The 26941-nt window shown below is 38.0% G+C and overlaps 2 protein-coding genes across 6 annotated transcripts; one reads left to right on the top strand and one right to left on the bottom strand.

Moving 5' to 3' along the window:
* The first annotated feature begins 467 nt into the window (after positions 1-467).
* Positions 468-17960, top strand: LOC4331296 (uncharacterized). Of its 4 annotated transcripts, none has more exons than XM_015776596.3 (42): positions 468-689; positions 1196-1496; positions 1578-1794; positions 1893-2226; positions 2336-2449; positions 2518-2646; positions 2746-2922; positions 3008-3199; positions 4297-4434; positions 4565-4687; positions 4780-5012; positions 5353-5456; positions 6086-6180; positions 6270-6506; positions 7705-7807; positions 7939-8036; positions 8134-8279; positions 8362-8470; positions 8560-8706; positions 9406-9453; positions 9529-9657; positions 9745-9960; positions 10042-10191; positions 10370-10455; positions 10541-10646; positions 10731-10826; positions 11212-11364; positions 12100-12279; positions 12376-12596; positions 12687-12783; positions 13282-13428; positions 13509-13646; positions 14001-14048; positions 14143-14289; positions 14360-14421; positions 15659-15812; positions 15907-16098; positions 16807-16914; positions 17001-17132; positions 17218-17427; positions 17523-17624; positions 17714-17960. In XM_015776596.3, the coding sequence occupies exons 1-42, from the start codon at positions 594-596 to the stop codon at positions 17849-17851; spliced, it is 6153 nt and encodes a 2050-aa protein (XP_015632082.1). In that variant the 5' UTR covers positions 468-593; the 3' UTR covers positions 17852-17960. The 4 variants fall into 4 exon arrangements, with proteins under 4 accessions (XP_015632082.1, XP_015632083.1, XP_015632084.1 ...); XM_015776597.3 differs by having other exon boundaries at positions 16810-16914; XM_015776598.3 differs by having other exon boundaries at positions 9745-9945.
* Positions 17668-22893, bottom strand: LOC4331297 (P-loop NTPase domain-containing protein LPA1 homolog 1). Of its 2 annotated transcripts, none has more exons than XM_026024037.2 (15): positions 22705-22893; positions 22345-22530; positions 22198-22271; positions 21889-21922; positions 21686-21744; positions 21363-21477; positions 21229-21266; positions 21038-21135; positions 20866-20921; positions 20274-20556; positions 19875-19990; positions 19190-19246; positions 18796-18861; positions 18453-18527; positions 17668-18162 (listed from the first exon to the last, which is right to left on the bottom strand). In XM_026024037.2, the coding sequence occupies exons 1-15, from the start codon at positions 22756-22758 to the stop codon at positions 18103-18105; spliced, it is 1371 nt and encodes a 456-aa protein (XP_025879822.1). In that variant the 5' UTR covers positions 22759-22893; the 3' UTR covers positions 17668-18102. The 2 variants fall into 2 exon arrangements, with proteins under 2 accessions (XP_025879822.1, XP_015632086.1); XM_015776600.3 differs by having other exon boundaries at positions 22627-22893.
* Between the last annotated feature and the right edge of the window lie 4048 nt (positions 22894-26941).

Raw genomic sequence — 26941 nt, forward strand, 5'->3', positions numbered from 1 at the left:
TGCAACCATAAGTTTCCATGTCTAACTTTTGACCGTCCGTTTTATTTATAAAATTTATGAAAATACTTTAAAAGTTAAGTCACACATAAAGTACTGTTCATATTTCATCATCTAATAACAAACAAAATACTAATAAAAAAATATTTAAAATAAGACGATGGTCAAAGTTGGAAGTTGGGCACTGAAACCCACAGCTACGCTTATTATGGGACGGAGGGACTACCTACTTTCTTATTATAACCGTGTCCAACCCTACAACTTAATCACAACCCTCCACCACTCACTTCTAACTACTTTGTTAATAATCGTGTCCAACCCTAAAACTTACTATTATATGGACAAAGTGAGTAAATAATAATAATAATAATCGTGGTTAGGTGGCATTTCTTTAAAAAAAGAAAAAAAAGTTTCCCAACCAATGCCCGCTGGCCCACAAAATCTCTCGGTTGTTGTTTTGTTGTGAGATTAGATTAGAGGGAGGGAGAGGGAGATGGGTTTAAGTTAGGGCTTTAAGTTTCCTCCAAAAAAAAAATCCAATCGAATCGCAGTGGCAGCAGTAACTCCGCCTCTCGCCGACGGCCGGCTCCGGCGAGATGATCTCCGAAATCTCCGCGACGGAGGTGCGCCTCCTCCTGCTCCAAGCCGCCGCCGATTCTAACCTCGATTCCGTTCGCCGCCGCCTCTGCCAGGTACCGCGATACACGTTCCGCTCCTTCCTTCCTTCATCCGGAGGCTCATCTCCAAATGTAACCACCCACATTCGATTCCTCTTTTTTCCGCTCTCGCTACCCTTGTAATCCATGCTATTCCTTCCTTGGAGGAGGAGGAGGAGGAGGTTTAGGGCACGCGATCAATTCTTCTCCCTTCCAGTCCCAGGGCTTGTTTAGTTTAATCCTGTCTCATCCAATCAACTACATGCATTCTTTAGCCTTACCTTCCTAACGATAGTAGATTGATTATTGGATGAAGTATTTGCCTTGTTATTATGGCGGCTGTTCAGAGATTCATCATATCCCACATTATTTCCCCGTGCCAATTTGTGCGTTTCTCATGATCATCATGACTTTCATGTTTAAATAATATATATATTGCCTTATAACCTTGCTTTTGTATATGAATGAATGAGTAAATAAACTGTTCATCTGTTTGCCACTAGAATCTTTCTAATGTATTTTCTCTGTTCCATCTTTCTCAGTTAGTCGACTCCGGTCTGGATGGATGCATTTTGCTTCTCCAAGTTTGTTTGGATCAAGTGCTCCTCAAACCTCACCAGCTGGACAAATCTAAACATGATCTTTTATCTGCCGTTTTCAGATACTGTATGGATAAAACATACTTCACCACCTGTTTTTGTGAGGCTCTTGGACCGATGCCTGCCACCCATGGCGATGGCTTCCTCAAAACCTTATCAAATGTCCTGGAACTCTCACCAGCTGAGAGAGTTGGCATTGGACTTGCCCTGTCAGATTCTGAGGATTCAGGCCTCAAGCTCAAAGGTAAACACAGAGTTTGCGTTGGACTTGCTTCTCCCTAATTTTAGATGTTAACCCGCCAATCTCCTTTCTTTTCCTTTCCAGGGCAACAGTTTTCAATTGCTCAAATTGAGGGGTTGTGTTTAAATCTTCTTCAATCGCCATCAAATGACCAAATTCACGACATTGTCATCTTTCTTCACCAGACTGATGGGCTGTCAAAGCATATGGATACTTTTAATACCATTATATCTCTATTCAAAACCAAAGAGACACCGTTTTTTGCTCCTACCCCATTTAACAAGTGCGATATTCAGTCAAGGTATTCCGTTGTTAACTAGCCCAAATTTCTATGCTTTGGTTTCCAAAGGTTTGTTTGTTCACGTGCATCTGCCCCCCTAAATTTTATGTATCACGCAGGCATCTGGACATGTGCTTTGGCAGCATGGATTACGATTCTGAGTTGCTTCTGTCTGAAATTGAGAAAGAAATTACCATGGCAGACATCGTAACTGAGTTGGGTTATGGATGCACAGTTGATACCACTCATTGTAAGGAAATTCTTTCCATATTCGAGCCTCTTGATGATGTAGCAGTATCAAAGTTGGTTGGGGCAGTTATTGGCACTCATAATGTCCTTGTGGAGGCCCACAATACATATGCTATGTTTGTATCGGCTATTAGCAACATGAATGATTCACCTCAATTGACTACATGGAACACTGACGTTCTTGTGGATTCGATCAATGAACTTGTGAGCTATTGACCTCATGATTTTTCATTGCTTCATGTTTCTTCTTTTTCTTTCTTTTTTTTTAAAAAAAAATGCTTTGCACTTAGTTTGGTTCTTCTTCCTGATGCAGGCCCCTAGCACTAACTGGGTGCATGTAATGGAAAATCTTGATCATGAGGGTTTCAATGTTCCTGATGAAGCAGCCTTTTGTTTGCTGATGTCTATATATGCCCATCCTTGCAAGGTATTTGTACAGAGGCTATATTTCTGGAGTTAAAGTTGCTTGTCTGACATAACGATTGAATTATGCAGGAGCCTTTTCCACTTCATGCTGTTTGTGGGTCATTGTGGACGAATACAGAGGGTCAAATTTCATTCTTAAAGCATGCAGTTTCCGTTCCTACTGATACATTTACATTTTCGCATTGTTCGAGGAAGCTGGTACTTATGAAGATACACAACATCACTCATGATAAAACTGTCCGTCTGTCTCCAACAGCACAGTTCGTTCATACATCTTAACATTTGTGGTTTCTTTAGGCATTTCCGGACTTGGCCTGTCCTATTCAAGACAATCATGCTTGGTTCTGCCTTGACCTTATGGTGGTTTTATGCCAACTTGCTGAAGTTGGACACACCGTGTCAGTACAATCAATGCTGGAGTATCCTCTACAACATTGTCCTGAACTCTTAATTGTTGGTCTTGGACACGTTAATGTATGACTTTATACCCCATTAATAATCTATGTTCAGTTTCATTACCTTTTTTCTGTTGTGAAGCTTTTTCCCCTATGCTGTGCAGACTGCGTATAATCTCCTCCAATATGAAGTGCAGTCTCGTGTATTTCCTGCCATACTGAAGGATGCTACAAAAAGCAATGTGGTGAACTATCTCTGGCAGATTAACCCATCCCTCACTCTTCGAGGATTTGTTGATGCTCATTCTGATCCAGATTGTCTTCTGAGGATTGTTGATGTGTGTCGAGACCTGAAGGTCTGTACATATATGGTTATTTACATTATCGGTTGCCACAACTAAACAATGTCATTATAGCTTCTTTAGTATCTCCTTTATTTTGTTTTCTCTTCACAACCGCATAGAATAATAAATAACAAGTTTTCCTGGAGATATTGACCAATAATACTGGCTGTTTGCAAAAATTTATCACGTATACTTCTAGTATAGACTGTTTGGTTTTTGACACCAATGTCGCCGACTAACACTGGCTGGCTTGGCAGTGTCGAGCAAAAGCTGACTAGCCTGTAAGTTGTAACATCCTTGTGGACTAACTCTGACAAGTTGACTAACTAGTGGCTGCTGGTATGGTGACTTGGCGAGGCTATGCTGGTACCATGCAACTGCTGCTGGTAGCCCAAGGATCAGGAGACAACACAGGAGGGAAGAGGAGGTAGAGTTGTAGTAGTGAAGGGAAGAGGTAGGAAGAGTTATTGAAGTGGACAGAAGACTGTGTGAGGAGAAGTCTTGACATTGGCAGAATTCACTTGAGAAAAACACAATGATAGTGAAAAAAGAATGAACAGGGACCAGGACAAGGTCTATGCCAGTGATTGGTGGAGACGGCTCCATGTGGGTTGTACCAGGGCCCAATTGCAATTATGCAATCCTAAACCCAAACCTGTGGCCACCACCTTAATACTGAGCTCCTCTTCCTTTTCCTCTTCTCGATTGGAGGCCATAGGGACTGTAACAATGCAGCCATGCAGGCAACATAAACTGAAGAAGCGGGTGTTCTTCCCACTTCGATAGGGCTGCCTTTGACCTTCTAGTAGTCTTCCATCTCCTCACTTTCTCTTTGGACCATCTCTCTTTTTCACTCATATCTATCCGTGATTGAGTGTTAGTGATAGCAGACAAGTAGTGTTGACAGTAACAGGTAGGCAGCCAGCCAGCGGTTGCAATATGTTGTCATGTCGATCACTAGTCAGCAAGTTTGTCCTCCAACAATTCGGATCAACATATGGACCCAACAAATACACAGTGTTCAAATTTATTCTCCTAATGTTGTAATGTCTTCTCGGTTTTGCCATTTTTCATTTGTTTCATTCAGTTACTTTTTCTGGTTGAAACAGATCCTATCTGCTGTGCTTGATTCTACCCCTTATGCATTCAGCATTAAACTGGCTGTTGCTGCCTCTAGGATAGACCATAGCCATCTTGAGAAATGGTTGATTGCAAAGTTACGTGTCTGCAAAGACGATTTTCTTCAGGTAATATGCATTACTATGCTCCTATATCACTTCATCTTATTTATACAAGTTTATGTTATTCCATGTGTTGTATTGCTCAATTCTGTTTTCATTTGCCATCTCTAAGCTCTAGCTTCCCTATTACTCCCAGGATTGTGTTAGTTTCTTGAAAGAAACTATGAGCAATGCATCTTGTGCTCTAGAAGGTACAATTCAAGAATCTCAAGCTGTTGTTATGAATATATATCGGGAGTATTGTCCTCACTTTATAAAGGTTCGACCTATTCTTTTATTCTTATACTTTTGTAATTGATCATTGGCATTTTGGGGGTTGTCATTATGGGCACCTGTGATGCACAATTGCAGATTCTTCAGTATCAGTCAGGGCATCTCTTGTCCAATCAAAAATTGGATGAACTAAGAAAATCATATATTTCTTATGAGTTGAGAAATCATGATTCTGTTGTAAGGGGGATCCCTACTTCAGATAATGTTGAAATAGAGGCAGATGCTTATTTTCACCAGATGTTTTCTGGACAGATAAGCATTGCTGCAATTGTACAGATGCTATCTCGCTTCAAAAATTCTCCAGAAAAAAGGTGCATTTCTGAGCTCAGTTGGAATAGCCAATGATCCATAATCTGTAGCCCTTCTGACTTAATATGTGGTTCATGCAATCATGTCAACACACTGAAAAATTATTTGGAAGGGTTACAATGATGGTTGTATTAACTGATATTTATATAGTATGAAAAATTCCACATGCTAGATTATAGCTGACCCAAGTGTGAGAACACCGTTCTTTCACTAAGGGCAGACAACACAACACACAACATTTACTGTTTTGAGTACTGACCATAGAAGGGGCCTTCCTAGTATTCTCTGCGTTTTACTGTCTCAGCTGCTGACAATTGACTACCTAGTTTCATGGATGACCAGGGAGCAATTGATTTTTAAGTGTATGATATCAAATATGTTTGAAGAATACAAGTTCCTCCCGAAGTATCCTGATAAGCAGCTTAAACTGTCAGCTCTTTTGTTTGGTAAGTGTATCTCTCCTTAACTACACCATAAGCTATACATAGTATATGACCACAACCTGAGGTATTTTCTCTTTAGATCACAGTTATATGTAATGAAACTCTGTGCGCACAATCTGTTTTTCTGCTTATTATTGCTTAGCAATCTGTGTTTATTTTCAGTATTTTGATCGGGTTAGAACTATGACACGCACATGTTCTCTAGTTCCTATAAAGAGAAATATATATATGCTTCCATCAAGAGCTATCTTACTTTCCATCCATGTAATACAAATAGTAATTACAGTACACTGATGCTTTTGTACAATCCATTTTTGTTCTATCTGTAACTGGCATGTTTGCAACATGTTTTTAGGAGTTGACAAAGACAATTCTGTGACTTACATGCCGATACACAGCATCTTTTTTTGGTCTTATTTCCTTACACATATGCGTTCAGTTTCCCATAATATTACATACAATAAAGATTCACACTGTACCCATTTCTGCAGCACCAATTTGAATTAGGAATATAATTGTTTATGTTTGAAATGTAGTACTTGATTCCTGACATGAAATTTTCTAATGAAGTGTGATAGTCATCATGTGCTCCATTGTCTTGTTCCATTAACACAGTTTCATTTTTGCAATAGGATCTCTTATTAAGCATCGACTTGTGACCCACCTTGAGCTCGGAATTGCTCTACATGCTGTTCTTGATGCCTTGCACAAATCTGTTGATTCAAAGGTGGACTATATTCTCTTTTTCTCTTGGCATCTCCATTTGTTTTGTCTGTTCTTCAAAATATGTAATGCTGATATTGCTTTCGGGTGCAGATGTTTATGTTTGGCACAACAGCATTGGAACAGTTTATGGACCGTCTTATAGAGTGGCCAGACTACTGCAATCATATATTGCAGATTTCCCATCTTTGTGGGGCACACACTGAAATGGTCTCAGCAATTGAGAGAGCCCTTGCTAGGATCTCATCGAGCCAGAATGAGCTCAGCGTTAACATCTCAGTCTCTTCTGAGCAGCATGTCACTGGTTTGGCACCGATTGAACCAATAGAGGTAACTAACTTGTCACCAAAATCTTACTAGCCTTCAATATCTTTTACCAAAGGTAAAATGCAAGTGCATTTGCCAGTTGGAGCATAAATTTATTTACTCTTAACTGAGCCGTTCGACAAGGTTAGTGCAGTCTTTTGCGCTATTCTTGCGAAGATGCTACAATGGCATGCATCTAAGAATGAGAACTTTAATTTGGAACTTGTTTCTAAGAATGAAGAAATCATGGGGAGAGCTTTAGTTTGGAACTAACGAATGGAAATGGAATGTTTCTTAAAATGCTGTGTTATGTTACCAAAGTTCCTGGATCGATGGGTCTTGGAATGGGATCACGGGCAGTGGCGAAGCCACCGGGGGTCCCGGAGTGGACCTGGCAACCCCCATTGGCAAACAACCCCCATCCCCCCTCCCTCCATCCCATGTAATCAGCAAATTAGTTTGGCAATTGAGTGTAGCTAACTTGGTTAATTGTAAGCAATGAGCCAATTGTAACTCTCACCAGTTAGAAGGATGAATGGGCACGAGGTTGTGTCATCCATATATGGAATGACTCAATTTTAAAGTGGTGCTATTTAATGATCCATTTTATTTTTCAAATGGTGCCTTTTATACTATACTACATTATATTAGCGTGCACACAAACATATATAAACAATAGAATATGTTGAAATATTTCAAAACCATATGAGCAATTAAATTTATGTATATATTAATGTGAACTGTAAATCGTATATATCTGATAAATATAAGAGGGGTGAATGGGCGAGGCCGAGGCTAGTTGTGGTCTACGGGTCCTCGTTCTTTGCTCTTGCAGCTGATTTCCATGATATGACATCAATCACACATCCACACCACCATTCACCGAGCCATCGGTGAGTTCTTACTAATAGATTGGTCTCGTGGCTGGCACCCCTAATTGCTAAATCCTGGCTTCGCCACTGATCACGGGACGTTACTTTTTTAAGGTTTTAAAGCAGGGACAAGATTGTTCTCGCGTTCCTGGGACGGGAACAACATTCCTAGGATGAGGAACACGGCATAGTTCCACATTCCCAGTGACTTGTGCTTAAACCTTTGTTGGGATGAAAAAATTGCGTAATATGCATACTGATTTGATATGTTGTCACTGACATGCCCTTTTACTTGAATGCCTTGACTGGGTTTCATATTTCATTGCAAGTGACATGTTGGATTTATGCAGGCTTCTGATCAACCATCTTCATTACCTTCCCCTCATCAATTGTCCAGTGTGCCATCTACTATGCATGCTACTGTTTTTTCACATCCTCAAAGTTCCTGCTCAGGTGACTTGATAGCTTAACATCCTGGGAACAGTGGCGACTCATTTATTTTTACTTCTGTAGAGCTTGTTCTTAAATATTTATATGTTTTTTCGAGAGAAAAATATTTATATGGTTGACCACATCTTTTATAGGGTTGCCTCGACAGCCTTCCAATTCTACAGGATTTGGAACTCCTTTAAATATTGGGACACTTGTAGCAGCAGCAGAGCAAAGATACACATCCATTGAGGTTGTTTTTTTTAAATGAACTTTTTTCCCATAGCATATGCCCCTGTAGGAGGAAACATAACTTGGGCTCACTGATTGATTCTTTTTTCTTCACCTAGTCTCCTCCATCTGAAGTTCAGGACAAGATCATGTTTATGATTAATAATATATCAATCTCAAATATGGAGGCTAAGGCAAAAGAATGTATTGAGGTACTCCCAGAATGTTATTATCCTTGGTTTGCACAATCCATGGTCATGAAAAGGTACCGTATTAATATTTCTCCCTTTCTATTTTTGTGATTTTTGTGAATATATCGAATTATAATTATATGTTTATCTTGGCAGGGCAAGCATTGAACCAAAATTTCATGACTTGTATTTGAAGTTCTTTGTCAAAGTGAACTCAAGATTCTTAAACAAAGAAGTACTGAAGGCTACATATGAGAACTGCAAGGTTGGGTTGAGTTGTTAACTCGTAATCTATATCTCTTTTGGTCTTGTGGTAACAGCTCTGTCGATACTTACAGTTCATATTTATTTCAGATATTGTTAAGATCGGATCTTATCAAATCTAGTTCTGAGGAACGCTCCTTGCTAAAAAATCTGGGAAGCTGGCTAGGAAAATTCACCATCGGGAGGAACCAGGCATTACTAGCTAAGGAAATTGACCCAAAAGTTCTTATTGTAGAGGTACTACTTTTCTAGTAGAATCTGTAAATTTATTTATATGATGTTATATTTTTTATTTGTCCAATTTTTTTGCCAATCCTTCCCAGAGTAAGAACTTCATCAAATATTAATGTTCTTAATCCTCACTGAATTATGTGCTGGAGCTATGAAATTCTCCTTCTACATGCTGTGGACGACTTAGTTTGGATTTATAAATTACTTATAAAGTTAAGTTTGCAATTCATCAGTATTTTGTGTTGCATGAATTGGAATTATTCTATGCCAATTGGTACTCCCTCTATTGATATTTCGAGGTCCAGTACATAATTCAGTGAGGATTAAGAATGCACTGATTAATTACTATACATGATACCCTGCGCTAACAACTTAACATCATTGTGGCTTACCTCTGTACTTAATGCATTTGTGGCATGAAGCAAGTGCATGCGTGCATACTGCTGCATGCTGCTGCGGTGCTGCCTAGTTCAATTTCACCATGTGTGCGTCATTTATGAAAGCCATGTGGAGTATTAAGTGCAAGCATCCAATTGAATTCTATCTGAAGATGTTTTAGTGCCATCGATTGAAGTGAATTAGGTATTAGAGGTACACGTACACAAAAGATATGATAGTATGTGCAACACAATTACAAAAATTATGCAGCATTATGCAAGTATTTGCTTTCCAATCAGACAATCTTGTCTTTTGATCTGTTTTCAGGCATATGAGAAAGGACTGATGATAGCAGTCATTCCATTCACTTCAAAGGTTTGGATTGTTCTCGTCTCTATAGAACATGTTACTCAGGCATGCTTATTATCATAACCAGTAATTGCACTGCAGATTCTTGAACCTTGCCGGTCAAGTATAGCATACCGTCCTCCAAATCCCTGGACAATGGGGATTCTTAGTCTGCTTGCTGAGATCTATAATCTACCAAACCTCAAGATGAATCTAAAATTTGAGATTGAGGTTGTGTGCATCCTTTTTCCTTGGGACTAATTAGGTAGGTATTGTTTATTAACAATATTAGCTAACTGTCATTATTTTGGATTTCAGGTTCTGTTTAAGAACCTTGATGTGGATCTGAAAGATGTAAACCCAACTTCCCTCCTTAAGGATAGAGTATGTGAAGTTGAGGGAAATCCAGATTTTTCAAACAAAGATGTTGCTGCATCTCAAACCCAAATCTCTTCGGGCATCAGTCGCTCAACAAACCATGTGGAACTGCAGTCAGTTATCAGTAGCACTTCCCATGCTGTGAGCCTTCCAAATGTACTAAATCAGGCTGGCTTTGAGTTTAGCTTATTAATTATTACGGCATACATTTAATTTGGTTACTTTTTATGTTTGCAGTATGCAACTCCTCATCTTCCTTCAAATAGCATGGTAGAAGATGACAATGTTGCTTTCATGATGCCTAAGCATGTTTCCTCGCATACTTTGACCCAGGTTTCACCATCAGAAACAGCATTGGCATCACAATCTCCATTTTCTCTTACTCAGGTTTGCTTCACTTCTATTGTAAGCCGCTGTTTGAAACACAGGAATTTTCTGATTCCAATGGGAATTGAACTGTTTCTCATGACATTCCTATGAAATACCAAATTGGGCCCAATAAATTTCCATGTACCTTATGTTGTTAGCTAGATTCGTTTTATCTGATTGTCTTTTGTTGCTCTAGCTTGTGAAATTGATACCACATGATGAGATACGCTGCAAAATAAGTTCGAAACTTGGCTCTCTTGGTCGACAATTGCAATACAGCAAGTACGTTTAATATTTCTACAAGTTAGATGCCTTTGTTGTCTGCATTCATTTTGCTGAAGAGCTGATAAATCCTGATCTATTACAGAATCATGGACACAGCTTTGGACAAGGCTATTAAAGAGATATTGTGCCCTGTTGTTGAAAAAAGTGTGGGCACAGCAATCCAAAATACAAAAAAACTTATTCTGAAGGTTACATTTCTGACATGTGTTAAGAAAGAATTGTTGTTATTAATGGAGCTGTTGATATCCTGCTGATACTTTTACTTTGTCAAGGATTATGCACTGGAGTCAGATAACAATACCATAAAATCTTCTGTACATTCAATAGCCAGGACAATAGCTGGAAATCTAGCCTATGCTAATTGCAAGGTGCTGCTTAATGCCTCTAAAACTTGTTCCTCTGTGCACTATTGCTGTTTCTTCTGTAGTTTGATACTTTGATTTTGTTACTTCCTCCGTTTCAGGTTATAAGACGTTTTGACTTTAGTCAAAGTCAAACTACTTTAAGTTTGACCAAGTTTGTAGAAAAAAGTAGTAACATTTTCAACCCAAGACAAATTTATTATGAAAATATATTCAATTATTGATTTGATGAAACTAATTTAGTATTATAAATATTACTATATTTGTCTATAATAAACTTAGTCAAACTTGAAACAGTTTGACCAAAGTCAAAACGTCTTATAACCTGAAATGGAGGGAGTAATTTCATTCTATTTTTTATAATCATATTATATATTTTTCTCTTTTGTAGGAACCTCTTTGTGTTGCACTAACAGATCATCTTCAAAGTCAGATTCAGACGCTCACTAGTAACAACAAAACTATCAAGCAACTAATCGATGTTCTAATCAATGATAACCTGGATCTTGGCTGCAGAATTATTAAGTCTGTTGCAATGTGCAAGGTATCTCCATGACTTCTTACAAAGTGCTACTCAGCAACACATACTGTTTCCACTATGATGATATATATATGTTATATTGGGGTCTATACCTTTCAAGCGAGTTTGGAAAAAAATAACTTCTTAAAAGTTTGATACATTACCATAAGTTATATAATAGAACAGGATCTTCTATAGGTGCTTCTAAGTGAAAGGGACTGTAGCCTAGCGGTTACAGTGCTTAAGTAGCACCTGTAGGTCATGGGTTAACTCCCCACAGAAGCACATTTCTTTTCTGTTCTTTTTTTAAAGGAGCTCTCGAATTTCAGGCCTGGTTAAAAAAGGTCACTTTTTGGCTCCTCGTAAAAACACGTGTAGGGGGCAGGGTCCTCAAAATCACTGGTTAAGGACTGATCCATAGGGGGTGGGTCCTCAAAAGCTGGGTTCATGGCCTTTCTCGGCTGTTTTGGTTGAGGCTTTTTCTTCTCAATAAAAAGCTGTGGGGGCGGTCCTTCCCCCACCAATCAAGTTTTTTGTTTTATAGGTGCTTCTAAGCAGCACATGTTACAATGACTTTATGATAAGCTACAGGAATGTTATGCTTAACATTATGTTACCTACTTACCTCTGACCTTTCCTTTTGCAATTAAGATTGGGCACAAGCCCTTAAGCATTACAGCCAAGCAATATGTTTCCATTGCAATGGCGATGCATTTGAGTTTCTTGTTGTGGCTTCATGACATGACATAATGTTGTCAGGCTATTGAAATGATTGACGAAGAAATAACAGAGTCTTTTCCACTACAAAAGAAACAAAGGGAGGCAGCTGGCTCTGCATACTGTGATGCTTTTACCCATGCTCAGGGTCGATTTGCACATGAACCTGAAGCACTGCATCCTAAACATGAGCATCTATCTGTTGCCCAACAAGTGTACGAGGTGTAGCAGCAAACCATAAATTCCTTAATTGAGATTAACATGTGATATTTCCATGCTGTACACATGAGTATCTGTACTTTGCTTTGTTGATGTCAGGACTATGTTCATGTATGGCAGAGCCATAGCCAACATGTTGACGCTTCATGTTTTGGTCAGTCTGGTAAAGCTACTTGCTCAAGCAATTTTATTGTACCTCGAGCATACAGTCCAAATTCAGCATCAGCGACCTCCAGTGATTGTACTGCTGCTCAAACTGCGCCATTTATATATAAATTGACAGAACTGTTGTCTGAGGAATTGATCGCAGAACCTTCGAGGTACACAGGCTTTGGCTTCCTAGTTCCTTATGTATGCCTTATGTAGAAGTTGTCAGCACTGGATTGATAAATCTGTAATGCCTCCTGTAGTGTTTGTCCTGCTCAAGTTGGTCTCTGTGACTCTTCTGCTCTACATGGTGGACCCAGTGGTGTTACATCAACTTTTCCTCCAGAGAACAATTTTCATGTGGGTGGAACTATGGTCACAGCCAAACTTTTCTTGTCAACTTCACAGCTAAACTTTTCTGCCTTGCTAAACATACTTTTGGAGCAAACATATATCTTGAATCTTGATAAATCATACTACCTCCGTTTTTTAATAGATGACGCCGTTGATTTTTTCTCACATGTTTGACCATTCGTCTTATTTAAAAAATTTACGTAATTATAATTTATTTTGTTATGAGTTGTTTTATCACTCATAGTATTTTAAGTGTGATTTGTATCTTATACATTTGCATAAAATTTTTATTTAAGACGAATGGTCAAACATTTGAGAAAAAGTCAACGGCGTCATCTATTAAAAAACGGAGGGAGTAGATGATACTGTTGCTGCTATATAATACGAAATCTGGTGCATTCAGATTTTCTGTAAATGATTTGTATACAGTTTATACTTTAGATGACATATTTTTCTCTTAATTATGTATATTGCAAAATTTTGATGTGTTACGTTGGTTGATAGGTTATGCGCCTATTTAATGACTGGTGCCATACATGTGATCATCCAAGTTCTGCTGATGTGGCATATGGCCGTTTTGTTATGCATCTGCAACAGATTGGCGTGTTGATGGGAGATGATATTACTGAGCGCTTCTTCCATATTTTCACCGTGATGATTCTAGCTTGTAATTGTACTAGATTTGTTCTTCAGTTTTCTATACTTGAGTATTTAATGTTCGAGTCAAACAGGAACTTGCTGTTAAACACTCTCTAGTCCCCAATCAGATTGTTGCTACTGGTGGAGTGTCTCAGAAGTCATCACAACAACTCAAAATTTCATATTTCCCAATTGATTCTTTTTCGAAGCTTGTAGCTATGGTGCTCAAGGTATTTCTTTCTACACTTATTGCTTATAGCTTTGAATTTTTTTTAGAAACCCAGTGGGTTATTACATGCTGGCTTGGTTATGCAACTGCCATGTAAATATCTTTTCTAGTTATGAAACTATAAGCGAATGCACAATTGAATCCAGGCATGCTGTTAGATTTTTGTCTTTTAAATCACAAACAAAGGTATTATTCATCTTGTAGTGAATGTGTCCACATTTTCTTGTTAAGAACAATTTCCTGTTGATAGCTACAAACATTAAATTTAGTAGAGTTACATTTTGATTTTACTGATGCCATGCCCTACAGTTATTGCAATCATGTCAAATGATACTGTGATTTTTTATGTCTTCAGTACTCATCTGCTGAAACAGGACCAAATAAATGCAGCCTTCTTCCCAAGGTTACTTCCTAGTGCATATTAGTTGTAATCTTCGGATGTTCAAGTATTCACAGCCCCCAATCCGAAGTAATACCCTTCGATTTTTCATGTCCAGATTTTGTTAGTGGCAGTTAGGATCATTCAGAGAGATTCTGAAGAGAAGAAAGCATCATTCAATCCCCGGCCATACTTTCGGCTTTTTATAAGTTTGCTATATGATCTTATTTCTTCTGACCTCCATAGTGATGGTGCTAATTTCCAGGTACACTTCCTTTTAACAATGTACAGTTGCAGTACAATCAGTAACATAACAATTTGGTTTGGTGTAACAGGTTTTGATTGCATTTGCAAATGCATTCCATGCACTGCAACCCTTGAGAATTCCTTCCTGGAGGTCTGTTCGACACTTTTGACCCCACATATCAATTTCCTCATTCTATGTCAAACCCTGCCTTAACGGGTTTCCTGTAACTAATGCTTGCAAATGCTTACAGTTTAGCACCAAAATGGATTATAAATCCAATGTGCACCAAAATATATTATAAATCCAATGTGCTGAACAAAATGTTTAGCTTCTAAATGTAAAAGTGACATATACTATTCTGTCCATATCCTTAGCAGTAGAAGCGAACCATACCCTGTCAACTCCTGAACATTTTCCTTTTCCAAGTGCTTTGTTGAATTAACCCTTTGTACACCCTTGTAGTCTCCGTCCATGAGATATAGTGATACACCATGTGCCCATGTGGAGGCACATATAGATGCTACTACCTCTATCCCAAAATATAAGTTTTGGGGTTGGACACGGGTATTAAGAAAACAGGTGAAATTGAATGTGTGAAGGTTGTGACTGGTTGATAAGAGGATGTATGTAGAGAAGTAGTTATATTTTAGGACAGAGGTAGTAATATGCAATGAACTGATATCCTCATACTTTTTGTGAGATAGCATTGAATTGGATGTACAGGGTGGGCTTTCCCACCCTCGATAACTGCATCGACACACTATAACTTTTTTACTGACCAGTGAGAATCACTTCACCTATGCCCCTCCATAACCAACGGTTTACTGCCTATGCTTCCTTTTACTTGATGTTTTGGACATCGACACGGTCTACAACAGTCCAATACACATGTTTAATCACTATTTTTTTCAATGCTATACTTATAAAAAATATTAAAATAAAACTACACAATAGTGTTTTTTTATGTAAAATCTATTAATATCATTTCACATATTAAATTGATGTCTTATATTAAAGATTTAAAATTTTGAGGTTCGACTGCATGGGTTCTAGGACGACATCCATTTAAGAACGGAGGGATTTTATCTGCAGTAGCATTTCACCTCTATGTAAATGAGCACAGAGCAACTAACTTCAGTTACTACACGAGTTAGAACTGACTTACAACAGCAAAATCAAGCTACAAACTCACACTATACATTGCTAACATGTGGGGTTCCTCAGCAGATAATTTCTAACAGCATTTTTTTAATTACTAAACGTTTTTGGGTGAATGGCTTATGGTTTGTAGAATGCATATTATTTCGATATGCCTTATAAAGAATATATCTGCTGCCTGACTCTCTGAACTGAATTAGTTTATCTAATTAATATTTATCTGTTATAGCTTTGCTTGGCTTGAGTTGGTGAGTCACAGAACTTTCATGCCAAGTCTGTTGATGTGCGATTCGAGAAAAGGGTGGCCTTTCTTTCAGCGTCTAATTCTTGATCTGTTCAAATTCATGGAGCCATATTTGAGAAATGTTGAACTTGGAGAACCAGTAATATTTTTGTCTCTAAACTAAGCATTATCGCTTCAGTTCTTATATGTTTTTCTTTTGCCCCAGTTCTTATATGTTTTTTTCTTTTCCATAGATGTGTCTTATGTACAAAGGAACTATGAGGGTGCTACTTATACTACTGCATGACTTTCCTGAATTTCTGTGCAATTACCACTTCAGTTTCTGTGACATGATTCCTTCCAGTTGCATTCAAATGCGCAATGTCATTCTTGATGCTCATCCACAAGACATGAGAGTGGTAGATCCAGCTAGTCCTAATTTGAAGGTAGCCATTTGTTTTTACAATAATATTTTCTTCATTCTCCTAACTTTAGTTAGAGATTTTTGTTTTTGACTGAAATACTTTTAGGGCTTTGCCTGACAGTTGAATTATATTAAAAAGAGTAAATTTCACAAAACTACACATTTTGTGGTCCAAGTTGAAGAAAACCACGTACACTTTGACACTTAGCACTTAAGTACATATATTTTGGTAGTGTAGTTTCACAAAACCACGCTATCAATGAATGGATTCACTCGCGAGATGACGTAATTGTTTCATCTAGGACGAGGATGTGGCATCATATTACTAGCCATGGCACGAAATTAATAGGATGCCACGTCCTCATCCTAGATGGAACAACCACGTTCATTGATAGTTCATTGATAGTATGGTTTTGTGAAACTATACTACCAAAATATATGTACTTAAATGCCAAGTGTCAAAGTGTGTGTGGTTTTCTGCAACTTGGACTATAAAACATGTAGTTTTGTGAAATTTACTCTATTAAAAAAGAAGGAATATTTACATCATAAAAAGAAAAAACATCCAATAATCTAAATGAATTGTATCCAATCAAAAACTGGCTGCTTTAAACTAAAATTCGTCCTGCAAGTATGTAAGAGGACATCATTTTTGAACAAAATCTTCCAGCTTGAGATACTAGGACTTCAGTTAGAGAATATTTATTTAATTAGGCCTACTGTTTATTAGCAGATTGATCTGTTACCGGAAATTTCAATGGCTCCACAAATCATGTCGGATGTTGAGGGTGCTCTGAAATCAAAGCTGATGAAGACTGAGGTTGATGAGTACTTCAAGGTGATACAATTTACACGTGTGATTTTGTAGTGTGTGAATTAGCCTTCATTTCATATGCTTGGTGGCTCCTTATTGGTATTGTGCAGAAATCAGAAGGCTCTTTGTTTCTTAGTGATCTGAAGCAAAAGTTATTGCTGCCACAAAATGAAACTAGTGTTGCCGGGACACGCTACAATGTTCCTCTCATTAATTCGCTTGTTCTCTATGTCGGTATCCAAGTGAGTTTAATCTTATCTTGTTCGATTTTATCTGACCTTTTGTCTGCAATTCTACCCTTAACCTTGTGTATGCATAAATGTTCAGGGTTTGCAACAGCAACAAACGGAGTCTAGTGCATCTGGTCCAGCAATCCATACTGCCCACATGGATATTTTCAGAACTCTTATGGCAGACTTGGACACAGAGGGCCGGTACCTTGTTTTGAATGCAATAGCTAACCAGCTGCGTTACCCTAATATCCATACACACTGCTTCTACTTCATCATCCTGCATCTGTTTTCAGAAGCTACCCAGGTATTTCAGATAGCTCATTCCTCGAGTTATTGATTCTCTTGTTTATACTGTTGTTTGCGTTAAGAATATATAAACATCGCAATGGGAATATGCAGGAAATTATCCAGGATCAGATAATGAGGGTTATCTTGGAACGTCTAGTAGTGAGACGTCCTCATCCTTGGGGCTTACAAATGACTTTGGTTGAACTGATTAAGGTACGTGCATGGCGTGTCTATCTGTCTAGTTTTGATGCTTAAATGAGAAAACTTAGGATGATGATGATGATGATAAAATGATGTTTCAGAATCCACGTTACAAGCTGTGGAGCCGACCTTTTATACGCTGTGGACCACAGATTGACAAGGTGCTGATCGAGTTTGTTGATATGTTGGATGACCCGAGATTGACCTCTTTATACTCGTCTTTTCGCTCAATTAATTGAGCATACTCGTCTCAATTCTGCGAGATGTACTACAGTACTAGTATCTATTATCTCTGGGAGCTCGGGGAAAAACAAAACTTATGTCTATGTGAGTGATCGCATTATTTCACCGGCCTTGAGTTTCTTTTCATTTTACCGATCCACCTCTAAAAAGCTTTTATCCAACTATGGAGTTCTCTACCACTGCCAACGTTCCTGATTACCAACCAATATATCTTAAGCAACACTAATGCGGGCTTCGTCCGTATCCGTTAGCTCCCACCTTGCTTGGGACTTTCTGAACATGCAGCCAAAAGGCCACGTTCGATGCACTGTCAAGTAATAAATAATAACACCGAAATCAATGACCAATTCACTACTAAATAATAAATATATTGTCAAATCAAGCTTATAAGTTTTTTTTTTGAAAAAAACATGAAGCTTCATTAAGTAAATTATATATGACAGCTTGATAAAAGACCTGTTATAGATAAATAATGGTTTAGAACTTATCATTTGGTCAATGTTTTGTTATATTGTTGTGCATGTCAATTGACTAATTCGTAAAAGAAAAAAAAGTTATGTTGGAAAGCACGTTAGGATATGCCCTTTTCTCAGGTACCTGAAGAAGATAGCTGTGAAGCCAATCTAGTGTCTGAGGGAATGAGTTCGCTGAAATGTCAACAACGGTCAATCCCTGAATACATTTAACAAAAGGTAAGAAAATACTGAACCCAAATGGTAATCCAATGCGAGATAAATGAATGCAGCATCTTACTGGGAGAAAACAACAGCACATGAAGGGTACATGAAAAAAATATACATCAAACCATTTTTTGAACTAGAACATATTTACTCCATTAAAATGATTGCACGAGTACATGGTTGGCAACTGCATGCAGTAGTAGGTAGATTTTTTTTTTTTGAAAAGAATTCATGATTTTCAGTAATAAAGGAAAAATCACCTGTGATTCAAAAGAACAAAGATAGTCCTGAATAAGCTTAAGGTTGTTTATAAGCTTTCGATGATCCTGAACAATGGGAAGTTCACATAACACAAAGTCAGATCTTACTCAAATGAGCTAACAAAGCTGAGTACATTACTAAGAGAAGTACACATATTAGTCCTTACCATTGTATAATGATGAATCAATTCTTACTGTCAGCAATACTACTAAAAGTCACAATGTGCAGCACATGTGGCATTTCACTGTTAGGTCCTATTTTTTATAAGTTGTCTAACATAGAGCAAGATGTTATAATCATTCAATGACAGGTGCAGATTACAAGCATCCGGATTAAATGGCATTTTTCCTGGCGTGAAACAAGAAACCATTGTGCACTAACTTATATGAGTACCTGAGGAAGACAATTATCCCTGGAAGCCCTGGTGGCTATCCATTCCTCTAACAATGCCTGAACAAAACAACAAAGCCAATCTGAATGTGAATAGTGAATATAAACAAATGAAACAAATGACAAGTGCGGAATATATAAAAAACAAGCATCCATGACATCGGGTATTGATTACTGGGAGCCTGCATCCATTCCCTTATTCTACTCAATAGTTTTCAGAGGTGGCACTGATGTGAAATAAAAATAGATAGGTTTAAAACTCAACAGTTGTGGACGAATTCATTGGAGTGAGAGGACAAACCAGAACAGACAGCATCCAGCATCATTGATGCCAAGGAATGATTTAGTTGTTAGTCAAGTTTCTACTAGGTTATTGCTTGGTTAGGAATATGATTCTCCAGTTAGTTGGTTTGTTAGTTGGCAGATAAACTATCAAGGCTGGCATATGTCTCTTGGTTGATCATCAAAGACCAAATTAAATCCAAAGTTTGGGGGATCGGAGCCTCCTGCCACAGTTGGCTGGCTGGCTGGGGATGAACCCAACCACAGTAAGCAGGGCAATCACTTGCCTTGAGCCTATCATTATCGCATCTTATGCGAACTCCTCTTTCCCAATATGGAACTAGGTTTAATTTAATAAAAAAAAGAGCAGACAAGTATCTAAATTTGTGACACAGAGAAAACAGACCTTGTGATCAAAATCAGACATCCTCAACACAATTGGGACTATTATTGGTTTAGCAGCAGGTTTGTCCTTCTTGGTGGCGTTGTTTTTCTGTAGGTCCAAATCCTTATGTCCTTCACCTACAAAACAGCAGCGTGATCTCCCCTCAGCAGTGCGATCGGAACTAACAAACCGGCCTGGTTAGTCAGGTATTTGGAATACTGGAATAGTGTATGATTGGGTCTTTTGCACACTTGTTTTCTTATATTGGGCATTCTCCCTACTTGCACCTAGATTATATTGTCCAACTAGTGCATACTACATAGTAATACAAATTAAACTTGCTTTAGTCTGCATGAACCTTGTGGTGTTTTTACTGACCTTTCCCCTCTGGGATTTAAAATTTACTTCCATTTGGCTTACCTTCAGCTCTGGGATTTTTCTCTTTAGAACATGCAGGATCAGAAGAGCTAATTACGTGGCTTTTAGCACAAGATAGCCCTTCACTTATTCTACCCTCCTCAGACATGCACTCCTGACTGTCATCCATTCTCTTCTCATGTAGTTCGTTTTCTTGTTGCTTTTCTGTCTTGCTCTTTACAGTTGCTGGTGAATTTTCAGATTCAGCTACCTTCTTCTCCATTTTGGAATTATCATCTCTCTTTTCCTCGTCCATCAAATAAATACTTGGATCCAAATGAATTCCCTGCAATGAAAATATTTGTTAATATTAGATATAATCTATATAGAAATATGCACAGGGTCATGCTGTTAAAAGAAATTGATGGTTACATGTTCTGTGCTTACTTGTGAGGCAGCACTAACAAAATGCAGATAAGTACTACCGGTGGATCTATGCAGCACCAACACCCCTCCTGACCTTCATAGCCATGTCACACAATGACATGTACAGGAGGTAGTGTGGTCTGATGGGGTTGTTGGGGGATTTGTCAGTCATGCATATATGACGCGTGGACCATGGTTGACCGAGTGATCAAGAGGCAAGACATCATACCTCGATGATAATTGGCTTCCCATCTTTCATGGCCTTCTTCAAATCACCAGCCAAACCTAATCAATATTTAGACAACCAGAAAACAACCCAGTGAATAACCAGTATCCAATCATATCCGATGCAGAGAACAATTTATTGTGAACAAAAAAAATCCCCACAAGATATCACATACCTTTGCGAACAACTCTGCATTCTCTGCAGAACTCTGTGATAAGCTCTTCAGGAGAATCAAAATCCCGAGCCCACACGGGCACCGAAGTAAGAGGGGCACTGCAAAGAGAGAAGAGGGGGTGGGGGCCAAGAGTGAAACAAAGAGATTATATAGCAACGGATAATGGAGACGAAAGAAATGAAACAACTTACTCTGTTGATGTCCGTAGCAACTCATACACCATGTCTGTCTATATGTTACAATCAGGAAATGCGTTGGTAAGGTAGAAACTATAACAATATTGGAACATAAAACATGATAAATGCAACAGAAAAGGAAAATAAACCTGCAAAACATTTGGTAAATTCAGCCTTCCAGCTAGTTGCGTAGCAATTGTTGATTTTCCCGTACAAGCAGTTCCACACACTAAAACTACTAGTGGTACTCTTTGATGATGGAATCTGCAAGACAAATAGAGCATAAACATACTGTCCAAATGCAACTGAAGTAGAAGTTTGCGAGGGTAAACATAACATGAATGTCATAATGGTGCAAAATGGAGCGGTTACGCAGATAAGAGTATGAATCACGGACAAACCAAATTATGTGCATATTTTTTATTAGTTCAGGATTATCGTAGTGATGTTACAAACATCACGTTGCAAATACCTGGTCATCATTTTATACCGATTAATATAATCCTCGCCGTATCCCCGCTTCTCCATGAGCTGCAAAAGTAGTGCCTTTTGAGTTAGAAATTGACGAGCATCTTTAACACCCAAAACACAGACGCGCACTCGAGGCCACAGGAAAAGAAAAAGACATGCACAGAACAGGAAGAGATAATAACAAGAAAGTAAAAAAGAAATCACCTTAAATAGGTTAGCCTCTAAGTCACTCTGAGAACTGCAAGATTCCAAGCTATATTAGTGTAAACCCAAGAGGCAATCCACACACATAATTGTAAAAAACAGGAGGAGCAGCATTGTATATTATACAGATGGCAAGGAGGATGAGTGGAGTGTCCCAAAACAATAACAGCAACAATGGTGCGTCAAAATGATACGGAGTAGATAGATAAAAGGAAAACTAAAACTTGAAAGGTAGTAAGCAGTGAGTGCAATGTATTGTTGGTATAATAAGAAAAAGAAAAGATAGTGAGAAGGGGAAGATGAAGATACACATCAAGGAGGCTGTTGTCGACAAGCAATTTCTTGAGTTCAAGGGCAATCTTAATGGCAACATGATTAGGAATCTGAAAAGAAGAGGAATCCGTCATGGGATGATGAGATCCCAGCAGCCATGAAGAGGGGAGGGGGGGATGTGACCTTGGTGACGGTGAGCATCCTGCAGAGGAGGAACCTGGAGAGGACGTAGTAGTGATCGGCATTCTCGCCAAGCCACACCTTGACCTTGACGAAGTCGTACTTGGAGGAGGCGTTACGGGAGGGGGAGGGCTTCTCCTCCTCCTGCTCCTCCTCCTTCTCCTTCTCCTTCTCCTTCTCCTTGTGAGTCTGCATGCGAATGCGAATCGGATTGAGAGAGTGAGGAATGAATTACTACTTATTATTAGCAAATAAACAGTAGATGGAATTAAGAAGAAGAAGAACCTGAGAGTGGGAGTGAGATTGAGATTGAGATTGAGAGAGGGAAGAGGAGGAGGAGGAGGAGGAGGAGGGCATGTCCACCATGCGTGTTTGGAGGAATGGTGGTGGATCTGCCCCTGACGCTGCTCGCACCATGGTGGTCTGGTCGATCGCCCCCCTCCCCTCCCTTCAAAAAACAAACAAAAAGAAAACGATTTTGATTCCCTTCTTCCCTTGCACGATTGATTGATCGATCGATTGATTGATTGATTCCACCACCACCATTCCTTCACAGAATCACAGGAGAGGAAAGAAGAAGAAGAGGAGGAAGAAGACGACGACGAGACGCCGCCCCCTGTTGCTACGCTACGCTGGACAGGCCCAGCCCATCTCCCATCCTCGTCTGTTGGTTGGCCCCCATCCATCCAAACTTCTCCAGCCCAACTTTCATGGCTACGTCTGTCCAACAAGATTATGTCTGTTTTGCACCCCCTTCACCTCTTGTTTGGTTCCTAACTTTAAAACCAATGCAAACCCACTTCATCGATGGTTTGGGAAGTGATTATTACTGACATGCCGCTATTAGACTAAAATCACAAACCCTCTAAACAGTCCAAGTCTGAGTTTTAAACGGCAACTACACTCACTTTATTAAATGCTAATACTTTATCTACTTTCAATATATTTATTTTTTATTTTCGCAAACTCTGTTAGAATGATGGTTTGAAAATGAACTTGTTACGGAATTGCCGGAAGAGAAAAAAAATAGACATGTTCCAAGATAGAGAGAGTATGAATTTTACTTATATATAATAATATAATTGTAGAGGCTGCAGCACATGATAGGAGATTCCAAAAGTACATATGCCCTGCCTGCTTACCTGCGAATTAAAAAGAAATGAGCACCACTAGTATAGATGTACTCCAGTATATATTACTACACTGTTTGTTGTTGTGCAGCCAGTCCAGCACCTAATTCCAACTTCCTTTTCAGATGATGATCGTTACTGGTAAGTTCGTAGAACCAACTGTAAAGGCAGCTTTGCATCGGGCATTAATTGCTTTCTACGGAAACGCTACGAAAAAAAATCAGTGCATCGCAATATAATGCACAAGTTCGGGAAAGTATTTTAAGCTCCCTGAGGAGGTGACCTTGTTCAAACGCCATCCAATAATTATAAAGAAAATAGAAAAATGATGAGATTCACAAACAAACCAAAACTTATACTCATTGAGGCCCATTTGAATCAAAGGATTTATATAGAAATTTAATAGGATTTAAATCCTATAGAAAATTTTTCTATTTGACCCTTTGATTTAAAGGATTGAAACTTTCCAAATCCTATGAAATTCCTATGGAATGACATAATGTATTTGGGTTTTGGAGGAAATATAAAAAGAGCTTCAACCTCTTGGAAAATTTTCTTTGATTCCATCTCTCTCATCCAATTTCTGTATTTTTCCTGCGCCCCAATCAAACGATCATTCCTGTGTTTTGCAATCCTGTGTTTTACACTTCAATTTCTATCAGAATCCTATGTTTTTTCTATTCCTCCATATTTTCAACCCTGCGACTCAAAGGGGCCTTGAGAAATAATAAAACAAATCCATCTATAAATGGTAGTATTGGTATTATTCACATATGAATTAATCTTTTTTATTTTTTTATTGTGTTGATCGAATTTAAATATGATTTTTGGTATAGCGATAGATGTTACCGTACTTTCTATTTTTAATATTTGAATCTTTTATAACCATTTACACGGAACTTAAGAGAAAATGTTACACGAGGGGATCATTCATCTCAAAACATATGAATTTTAGAGAATTTTAATTCTATAGGAAAAATTTTTATGAATGCCTTGGATTCAAATCATATCGAATCCATTGAAATTCCTATGAAATGAACAATCTTATAGATATTTTGGAGAAAACTTAGCAAGAGCTCAAAGCTCATGAAAATTTTTCTTTGAGTTTATCTCTCTCATCTGATTTATGTGTTTTTCCTATGGTCCAATCAAACAGTTATTATTATGTTTTTCCTGTGTTTTATAATTTTTTGTTTTACACTTCATTCATATTAGAATCATGTGTTTTTTTTCTATTTTTTTATTTTTACGATTCAAAGGAATCCTAAGTTTTGAACGTAAGCAAGGTGAAAGAGGAAGAAAGGAGAAAAAAAAAAAGAAAGACAAAGTACGGCTAGTTGATTGCAACCACAGTCCACATGGCTTAGCGGCTGTTTGGTTTCCAGGATTATTTTAAGTGCTGTTATATCGGATGTTTGACACTAATTTAGAGTATTAAACATACATTAATTACAAAATTCATTCCATAAGCTTGGACTAATTCGCGAGATGAATCTTTTGAGTCTAATTACGCCATGATTTTGACAATGTGATGCTACAGTAAACTTTTGATAATTATGGATTAACTAGGCTTAAAAAAATCGTCTCGCGGATTAGCTCTCATTTATAAAATTAGTTTTTTTATTAGTCTATATTTAATACTCTAAATTAGCGTCCAAATATCCGATGTGACATGAGCTAAAAAGTTTTAGCCCCATCTAAACACCCCCTTAATTTACAGCAAATGGATGAAGGAATCTTTTTATCTCCCTAGCTACTACTGTACTAGTACGTCAGAGTTTCAGAGAGCAGCAGACAACATTATCTTGAAAGAGAAAAACAGAGGGAGCAGCTAGACTCCATGCAGAGAGAGATTCTCAGGGTTGGAGAATGGAGATTGCCTTGGATGTCTGCTTGTGATGAGATCGAGAGCTTCATTACTTAAATCTATTTCTACTTTGACTGCTAGCTACATGTGAATAGAGTGAGACACTGAGACTCACTACTCCCTCGCGAGTCTCCCTCCGTCACTTATATTTCTAAAGGTTTTTTACAAGAATTAATAAATATGTAAAATGAGATGGTGAAAAGATTATAATTGGTTAGGAAAAGAAATTAAATAAGAGATAGTTGTGATTAATTGAGATGAGGGATAGATAAAAAAGATAGCACATTTTAAGATAAATTCACTCTAAAAATGAATATATTTTTAAATTGATGGAATGAAAACTTGCCTACAAGTACATGAAAAGATACCAAACTCTCAAGAAACATCGTGTCGTTGTTTCCATGTCATCTAAAGATTATAAAAAAATTAAAATTCAATAGGATATATTAATATGTGATAGATCACTCACAAACATAAAAAGTCAAATTTAACTTCTACAAGTTTAAAAAACAATAAATTTGACTAGCAATAGTTTAATTCATTCTTTTAGTTGCAGCTTGTAAAAATTGAATTTTAACTTTCATATTTTAAAAGTTTTATATCACATATTTATCTATTTTATGAAATTTATTGAAAATATTCCAGTAACCATTTGAATAATAAGCAATCAACGTGAAAAATCTTCTCGAATGTTCAAAATCCATTCATTGTTGCAAAGTGAGCGTAACTTAACTGGTTAGGTTCTTTATGGTGGAACCAATTCATACAGGTTCAAGTTCTAGAAGTGACACGTGTGTGATGCTCACATTTACAGCTAATTATTCTTTTAGTGATAGATAATGTAATCATCGATAGTGAGGCGTCCGTGATTATTTCGTCAATCTCAAAATATACTAGTCCAGTCTTGCTGAGATGCTCCTAAGAATAGGATGTGTGCGTGTTATGATGGTATGTGTTTTTACTGTGATCTTTTGAAAGAAAAATCTATTCACTAGTGTATACACTCGTACGTCCTGCTCGATCGATCAATCGAGCCATACCTGACACGCTGCTACCTGTGCGGTTGAAAATTCTTCTTGGCCTGTGTCGACCAATAATAAATAAAAATGTACTCTTGTCATCATCGATACATACTGCATATTTATCACTGTAGAGAAATCGGGTAATTCCAAAACTGGAGCTGATACCATTGCTCTCTTGAGTTGCTCAAAGGCCTTTTGAGCTTCTGCATTCCATTCAAAACCTCCTTTCTTGAGCAATTCGGTTTTCGCTGACCCTATATATCCACCTCATTAATTTGCGGATCGGAATACTAGTTGAAGAGACGAATTAGCGGATGAGAGGGCTAAGTCGGAAGAATCATCAACAGATCGAGGGAGTTGCCACCAGCAAGTAGGGAGCGCGCGCGTACTTTCTGGCGCGCACCCATGCATGCTGCTATTGCTAGCGTCCAGCGGGAGCACAACTCAAAACAGAGAGGACGATCGATCGATCGATCGACATTACACACAGTGCATGCATATATATATATATATATATATATATATATATATATATATATATATATATATATATATATATATATATATATGTGAACTAGTAA

This window comes from Oryza sativa, chromosome 3, assembly GCF_034140825.1.
Source record: "Oryza sativa Japonica Group chromosome 3, ASM3414082v1".
Classification (NCBI taxonomy): Eukaryota; Viridiplantae; Streptophyta; class Magnoliopsida; order Poales; family Poaceae; genus Oryza; species Oryza sativa.

Bases quoted from the DNA above. Each gene is read 5' to 3' on its own strand.
- LOC4331296 (XM_015776596.3), top strand. From the start codon at position 594: ATGATCTCCGAAATCTCCGCGACGGAGGTGCGCCTCCTCCTGCTCCAA. The intron at 8,280-8,361 runs GTACCGTATTAA...TTATCTTGGCAG, and splicing joins CAATCCATGGTCATGAAAAG to GGCAAGCATTGAACCAAAAT. The intron at 11,365-12,099 runs GTATCTCCATGA...TAATGTTGTCAG, and splicing joins AGTCTGTTGCAATGTGCAAG to GCTATTGAAATGATTGACGA.
- LOC4331297 (XM_015776600.3), bottom strand. From the start codon at position 22,758: ATGGTGCGAGCAGCGTCAGGGGCAGATCCACCACCATTCCTCCAAACA. The intron at 21,923-22,197 runs GTATCTTCATCT...GGAATCTTGCAG, and splicing joins GACAACAGCCTCCTTGATGT to TTCTCAGAGTGACTTAGAGG. The intron at 21,478-21,685 runs GTATTTGCAACG...TTTGTCTTGCAG, and splicing joins CGGTATAAAATGATGACCAG to ATTCCATCATCAAAGAGTAC.